This window comes from Calliphora vicina, chromosome 5, assembly GCF_958450345.1.
Source record: "Calliphora vicina chromosome 5, idCalVici1.1, whole genome shotgun sequence".
Lineage (NCBI taxonomy): Eukaryota > Metazoa > Arthropoda > Insecta > Diptera > Calliphoridae > Calliphora > Calliphora vicina.
Window position 1 is genome coordinate 111,638,874 of NC_088784.1, and position 7,802 is coordinate 111,646,675.

A 7,802-nucleotide genomic window follows, 5' to 3' on the forward strand; every position below is an offset into this window, starting at 1 on the left:
AAAAAATTTGCTTTAAATCGCCAAAGTAGGAAACGTGATTCGAATCGCAGCATTAAAAATATCTTATTTTATATTGACGATTTCAAATAACTTCAGCGGTTTTCTTAACTAAATTATCTGGCAACTAAATTTATAAATTAACACAATGTGGCAACAACTGTATTTGTTTACAAATTATTCTAAAAAAATAGTTTGCGTTTTTATTTTTCTAGTAAAATATGGAGAATAAATTTAAAATGTAAGTTGTAAATTGTAATTTATAAAAAAAATATTAATTATCATGAACTAATTTGTATATAAACATTCATTTGTTTTTAGATTAGTGGTTGGCGATGTCCGTGGACGTTTTAAGCAACTATTTCAGCGTGTTGAAAGCATCAATAAAAAATCCGGGCCGTTTGAGATTTTACTGTGTGTTGGTGATTTCTTTTCCGAAGATAGTAAACAAAATGAGGAACTCATTGCCTACAAAAATGGTCATAAATATAGTAAGTCTTCTTTATGGGCATTAGTAAGTAGCACTATTTGCATACAATTGTAATTAATAGTGCGATACGTTTAATTTTTTGCAGTTTCTGTTCCAACATATATACTAGGTCCCAGCCGGAAATCTCTGGCTAAGTATTACGAAAATATAATAGATGGTGAAATTTGTGTGAATTTAACATATCTCGGTAGAAGGGGTCTTTACACATTAACCAATGGAACTAAAATAGCTTACTTAAGTGGCAAGGAAAAGTCATTAGATGGCCCAGATGAAGAATTATATTTTCAAATGGATGATATTGAAAGCGTACGGAATTCTTGCTTAGTAAATAAATCCATTTCCAGTGATTATCGTGGAATTGATATACTTCTGACTTCCCAATGGCCATATGGTGTTACCGATGACAATGTAAGAAAATTATATTTTTTATGGGAATTTAATATTTTAACTTGAGCCTCTTTTACATATTAGAAAAATTCATCCAAACTCATATCACTGTTATGTCGAGATTTAAAGCCTAGATATCACTTTTGTGGTCAAAATAATACACATTTCGAACCTCCACCATATAGGTAAGATAATGACATTAATTAAATATTACATTCTTTATTCATAATAAGGGATAACATTTTAATAGGCTAGCTTCAGATCAAACTACGCAACTGGAACTATGCACACGTTTCATAGCATTGGCGGAAGTAGGAAATTCAAATAAAGAGAAGTACATCTATGCTCTAAGTTTGACCCCAGTGGAGAAGATGAGAGTTGTGGAACTTATACAAAAGACCACAAATGAAATAAAATGTCCTTTTGGAGATATACGTTTTGCGGATTTGAACCTGAAAGGAACTAATGTAAGAATCATATTCACTGTCACAGAATACCAATGTGAAAAATAGTTACAATTTTACATATCTTGTATTTTTTTAGTATGAAAGTAGACAATATTTCTTTGATATGAGTTCTAAAGATGGAGGAAATAACCGTAAGAGGTCTAGTGGTGCCAGTGACCAACTAACTAAAAAATCGAAAATACCACATTGGGATCAAGGTAGGTTTATCACATAACTTGCAACAATAGTATTCAAGAATTGTTAATGCAGAATTTTTTTCTTTAAGAAATTTGCTGGTTTTGCTTGTCGTGCCCAAATGTTGAAAAGCATTTAATCATTTCTATAGGGGAACATTTTTATTTAGCACTAGCTAAAGGTCCCATCAACGATTACCACATTTTAATATTATCTATAACTCATATACCATGTGCTGCACAACTAACTGATGATGATTGGAAGGAGCTTAATAAGTTTAAAAAAGCTTTAATCGAGTTTTTCAAAGATCAGAATCAAGTCGTATGTTTTACGGAAAGAAACTATAAATCGTCCCACTTGCAAATCAATGTGTTCAGTGTTGATGAAGGATATGCTTGGAAAATCCCTCATGCTTTTGAAGACAAGGCTGAAGAATTTAATTTGCAGTTTGAAACAATACCGGATTTAACTTCAGGAAAAATATTACCAAATCAAGGACCATATTTTGTAGCAGAACTTCCGAATAAGTCTACATTGATTACGAGGCAAATGAATCACTTTCCAATACATTTTGCAAGGTAATTATAACATTTAACTTAACTTTTCTGAATTTGAGATCATTTTAAATATTTTAGTACATGGTATTGAAACTTTGAAACGTTTATATTAAATTCTCAAAAATCTGCTCTGATTTCATAATGAAATTAATTGAAAAAAAAAAAAAAAACATAATTCCACAAAAATAGGTTTTATTTTTCACAAACAAAAAAAAAAAAGAAACACTATAGAATTCACTATGAGTGATAAGTTTGTAATGTCCACATTTTTCATTTGCGACACCATTTAGTATATACACATCGCACACCCAGTTCAAATTAACACAACTCAAAATTAATTTGTCGGGTTATATAAACCCGAAAAAGGAATTTTACGCATAAACTATGCACAATACACTTGTTTATCTATACAAAAGATATCAGTGTATTCTGTTGTTGTTAAATGTGGCTAAAAAAAAACACTAATGTCTTTCATTATGTTTCAATTGGTATATATTTATTTTCGATTTCTGAAAAATTAAAATTTTGAGTTGTGTCACTTTTGAACTGGGTGTGCGATATATGCTGGATCGTGGGGTCGATATAGCCATGTCCGCCTTTCTGTTGAAATTAACTTTCCGTAGCCCCCAATAATTAACAAACATGATGATACACTAATGTATCGCGTATAGTACGACGACTACTTCGATTTTTTTACCAAACATTTTGTTTTATCATATTATCTGTTAGGGTTTAACATTACTCAGTAACCAAAAAATCATGGTTTCTTTTATGTAATACTGAAGTGAAGAGTACATACGATTCGGCACAGCCGAATATTGAACAATAATTGTTAGTTTGAAGACAAATACACAAAATATCAGACTTGAAATTTCAATAATCTTTTAACATTCGAACCATAAAATCATTTTTGTTATTTCTTTAGAATGTGATTCATTATTTAATTTGTTTTCTTAAATATATTTACAGGGACGTATTCTGTTCTGAAAACCTTTTAAACTGTGACGAAAAAGTTGATTGGAAATCATGTAAATTGGATAAAGAAAGAGAAATTGATTTAGTTAACAATTTTAGAGAAAAATTTTCCAAGTATGATTTTACATCATGAATTAAGTAATTATTCTGCAGGCATACATACATATGTGTAAAAGTTAAAAATATAATTTCATTTATTTTCAAAATTGTATGTAAATATGTTTTTAATATTTAAAATAAACATGTGTATAAATTATTGATCATGTGTAAATGGCTATTTATTCATAATATGCATACGACTAGTTTCAAAAATGTTTAGGAATCTCGCTGATAGATTTTGTTTAAAATCTGTAAGAAAATCTGATGGGGTACACCTCGTGACGTTTGTTGGATATGAGTCTTGATCATATTATAAGATTCTTCTTCATAAATAGCATAGGTGTTGGGGAGACCTAAAGTTTTATATAATTCTTTAACTCGTGCTGCCTTATCTGGATCTGAAAATGTTTAGAATGAAGTTTAGATATAATTACATATGAATGCTTAACTCTTCATCAATAAAATACCAGTTTTTCCATAGCAATCTAACATGATTTGCTTTTGTTCTTCATTTGCTCTTTGCATACAAACTACTGCTAACCATGAACATTTATTGTCCTGGATGTCGGTGCCAATTTTTCCCGTAATATCGGGATTTCCAAAACAGTCTAAGAAGTCATCTTGCACCTGGAAAAAGTGACCCATTTCTAAAAGAATGGTTTTTGATTGCCGAAAAGCTTCCTGGTCTTTTATTCTAAAAAAAATAAAAAAAAACTTATTTATTTATAGATTTTGGTAATTTTATTCCAACTTTTTATTTTATATAATTTGATACTATCAAATTATATAAAACTTATTTATTCTAAAAAAATAGTATTCAAAATATTAAACTTACCCAGCTAAATGCATTGCCAGGGCAAACGGCAGATAGAATGAATAATAGGCTGTTTTATTAGCCACAATTGCATTATATTTGTCCATATCAAATGATGTTACACTTTTATTGGCGTTTAATAAATCTAAACTTTGACCGCAAGTTGTAATGAATGTGATTTCATGAAAAAGTTGCATTAAGTCCATATAACAATCCATATGACTGAAGTACTTTTTCAATAAAATATAAATTGCACTTTCTATCATTAAAGCATCATTTAAAGCTATCAAGCCAACATCGTCTATCTTATGCCAGCATGGTTGACCCCGTCTGGTTGAACTGTTATCCATAACGTCGTCGTTGATTATAAAGAAACATTGTAGCTTTAACAGAAAATGTACAAGGCAGATTAACAGAATTGATAACTAATGATAATTTACAAACAAATTATACCATTTCAACACACCAACCCAATATATGTGCCAATTTTAAATTTTCTTCTGTAATGTCCTTGGAGTTGACTAGGTTTTTGTATGTTAAGACGGTAAGAATTCCTCGATTTTTCTTACCCTTGGGTACATTGTATTGTAAAGCCTATAAGCATAGAATAAATACGATATTCTTAATGGAAAACTAAAATATAATTAAATATGTATGTGTATATAACTTACGCGAGCAAACCATTTTGATGCATCACTTGAGTTGTAACTGTTTGCTGCTTCTGTTAAATCACGGACAATATCTAGAAATAATTAAGTATTCAGTTGTATTATTTTATTGAAACAAAAATGTACAGAAATGACTTAAATGTATGCAAACAAAATGCATTTTTCACATGCATAGACTAATTCAATAACATTTTTAACAATGATAATTCCATTATCACCACAAGCGATCATTAATTTAATTGTCTAATTTCCTCTTGGTTTATGTATGTACGTTATTTTTAAATATTTGACTTTAAAGATGTTTTTTTTAGATAACAATCAAAATTTTATCATATTTGTTATACGTACATATGTAGTATGTATGTACATATGCAAATATAAACAAATACAATCGTGAAGAAAGTTTTTGCGTTAAAATATTTTATTAAATATGTGTTTATTATTATTTTATGCAAATGACCTCATGTGCACAATAGGAGTGAGTACCAGAGCTAGAAAATGAATACATAATCAAAATTAATCTTCTAAAAAGTACATTTTATTATGAAACATCACATACATACTTCTTATGCTTTTCATACTGAAGACCCAAACGGATACAATTGATTAAATTACTACTGACAGCTACACATTGGCGAAATAAATGTAACTCAATCAGTTCGTTAGCAACACATGTTTATCATTGATTTTCGTAATTCACATACTTCATGAACTGATTGACTACTCTGAATATACATACATACATACATGTATTTAGTAAAGTTTAAAGTATTATATGTGTTTAAGCCTTATGTCCAAAGTAGAGTATTCTAAAACCGACCGGTTTCGAATATATTATATTTTCGAATTATTCGACAGTTTTTTTTTGTATCGGTTCATCGGTTTTCATTATTAAGAATTCTTTTTTTAATTTTTCGTCAAAAAATAAAAAAAATTATCTAACTTTTTGTACAATTGGTAAATTTTACAAGGATTTTACACAGTATTCGTTTTTGTTTACACAACTATTACTTATAAAAAGTTTAACTTACCGGGAAATACTGCCATGAAATTACGACTTTCATCTTTAGAAACAGTTACTCTGGCTGCTAATGGCACTGAATGATTCTGAAGTGTTGACAAAGTTCTATAGAATCATAATATAAAAAATAAAAGTTTCAAGATGAACATATGCAAAAAATCTAGTTCATGGGCTCCACTTAACAATAACCTGGGAACTAAGCCTTTGTACGGCACAAAAAGTTGAATATCTGGTGAAAACTTGGGTTACATCTGGAGTGCAGCCCATAAACTAGTTTAGCAAAAAAAAGAGATTTTTTTTTTAAATTTACAACTCTAATCAGCGATACAATTGTTCTTTCTATAAGATTAAGAACATGTTATGAAATGTACATAGGTATTTATTCATTTTTTGTTTACAAATAAAATAAAGAACAAAGGTTATGTTTAGAAAATTTGCCGATTTTTTTTGTGAAGCTATAAGTTTAGTTGTTAATATTCAGATATTTAAGAACTTTCAAGTTAAAAATCTCACCTTGTGGTCTTTTTAATTTTTTGTTGATTTACCAAATCTGTTGGCAATCCACCAATGCGGCCTCCTTCCTTTGAGACATTTTCCGAACTATGGACATTTTCAGTTGTTGATATAAAACGCTTTGTCAGGAGTGATCCTAACAAATTAGAGGACCTACTCCCATTAAAACCATTCTTTATTAAATTGAACATTTTATCTTACAATGATTTTTCTTTGTTTACTAATTCGTAATAAATTTAGATCGATTTCTCTTTTTCTTTGCGTGATGTGTTCTTTATCTGAGCAAAACAAAAAATACAATAAAAATACCAAGGCGAATTCATACAAGGTGCTATCAGTTCTACAAATACAACGATTGGTCTTAACAAATGTCAAAGAAACAAATTGAAAAATTAAACAAATAAGTATTTAAACTTAATATAGTGTAGATAATTCAATAGTGAGGGCTTTACATATTTATGTAAACAATAAATATTTTGTTAATAAGCTTAGAATATGTAGATATTTAAATATAAAAACTAGCTTTGACAACTGTTAGAACCAAAAATCGAAAAAAAAAATTATCAGCTGTTTGACTGACTCCACCTTGTATAAATTCGCCTTGTAAAAATACCATGCAAAGTTTAGCAAGGTAATATCAAAGTAAATTAATAAAGTAGCGACAGTACTACAACAAATACAACATTTACAAAAACAACAAGCAATTTTGTTTTGGTTTAAGGTCTGAGCTGTCAAAGTTGCCTGTTGTTGTTTTTGCTTTTGGGCTTGTTGTATTTTTCGCCACAACAACCACAAGTGAATTGACAGTTCAGACCAAGGTGCATTTAATAAGGTGCCATCGGCAGCACAGCTGATTATAGAAATAGCACGCACAAATGTCAAACTACATATATAAAAAATATCCGCCCGTACGCCGGTATGTCAAACTCTATATATAAAAAATAAGTGAATTCGCCTGTATTTATTTCAATTCGCCACTGCTGTCACCTTGTTAAATACGCCTTGGTCTGAACCAGGGCACACTTAGAAAGGTGACTGCGATGAAACAGCTGATTATTTTTTTTATTCAGTTTGAATTGTCAATTCACTTGTGGTTGTTGTGGCGAAAAGTACAACAAACCCAAAAGCAAAAACAACAACAGGCAGCTTTGACAGTTCACCTACTTTTTAACAAAAACAAAGTACCTGTTGTTTTTGTATTGTTGTAGTGATGCAGTCACCTTTCTAAGTGTGCCCTGGTCTGAACCAAGGCGTATTTAACAAGGTGACAGCAGTGGCGAATTGAAATAAATACAGGCGAATTCACTTATTTTTTATATATAGAGTTTGACATACGGACGTACGGGCGAATATTTTTTATATATGTAGTTTGACATTTGTGCGTGCTATTTCTATAATCAGCTGTGCTGCCGATGGCACCTTATTAAATGCACCTTGGTTCAGACCAGGGCACACTTAGAAAGGTGACTGCATCACTACAACAATACAAAAACAACAAGGTACTTTGTTTTTGTTAAAAAGTAGGTGAACTGTCAAAGCTGCCTGTTGTTGTTTTTGCTTTTGGGTTTGTTGTACTTTTCGCCACAACAACCACAATTGAATTGACAATTCAAACTTAATAAAAAAAATAATCAGCTGTT

General features: G+C 30.1%; 2 protein-coding genes across 2 annotated transcripts; one reads left to right on the forward strand and one right to left on the reverse strand.

Moving 5' to 3' along the window:
* The first annotated feature begins 146 nt into the window (after nucleotides 1-146).
* Nucleotides 147-3,303, forward strand: LOC135960072 (CWF19-like protein 1 homolog). Its single transcript, XM_065511274.1, has 8 exons — nucleotides 147-238; nucleotides 319-488; nucleotides 573-895; nucleotides 959-1,059; nucleotides 1,125-1,341; nucleotides 1,418-1,538; nucleotides 1,607-2,093; nucleotides 3,042-3,303. The coding sequence occupies exons 1-8, from the start codon at nucleotides 219-221 to the stop codon at nucleotides 3,178-3,180; spliced, it is 1,578 nt and encodes a 525-aa protein (XP_065367346.1). The 5' UTR covers nucleotides 147-218; the 3' UTR covers nucleotides 3,181-3,303.
* On the reverse strand, nucleotides 3,218-6,457 carry Fpps (Farnesyl pyrophosphate synthase). The gene is made up of 7 exons (XM_065511275.1): nucleotides 6,163-6,457; nucleotides 5,660-5,754; nucleotides 4,632-4,702; nucleotides 4,414-4,554; nucleotides 3,982-4,343; nucleotides 3,614-3,840; nucleotides 3,218-3,544 (listed from the first exon to the last, which is right to left on the reverse strand). The coding sequence occupies exons 1-7, from the start codon at nucleotides 6,351-6,353 to the stop codon at nucleotides 3,363-3,365; spliced, it is 1,269 nt and encodes a 422-aa protein (XP_065367347.1). The 5' UTR covers nucleotides 6,354-6,457; the 3' UTR covers nucleotides 3,218-3,362.
* Between the last annotated feature and the right edge of the window lie 1,345 nt (nucleotides 6,458-7,802).

Bases quoted from the DNA above. Each gene is read 5' to 3' on its own strand.
- LOC135960072 (XM_065511274.1), top strand. From the start codon at position 219: ATGGAGAATAAATTTAAAAT. The intron at 239-318 runs GTAAGTTGTAAA...ATTTGTTTTTAG, and splicing joins ATGGAGAATAAATTTAAAAT to ATTAGTGGTTGGCGATGTCC. The intron at 2,094-3,041 runs GTAATTATAACA...ATATATTTACAG, and splicing joins TTTCCAATACATTTTGCAAG to GGACGTATTCTGTTCTGAAA.
- Fpps (XM_065511275.1), bottom strand. From the start codon at position 6,353: ATGTTCAATTTAATAAAGAATGGTTTTAATGGGAGTAGGTCCTCTAAT. The intron at 5,755-6,162 runs GTGAGATTTTTA...ATGATTCTATAG, and splicing joins AAAATTAAAAAGACCACAAG to AACTTTGTCAACACTTCAGA. The intron at 3,545-3,613 runs GTATTTTATTGA...AAACATTTTCAG, and splicing joins AGATTGCTATGGAAAAACTG to ATCCAGATAAGGCAGCACGA.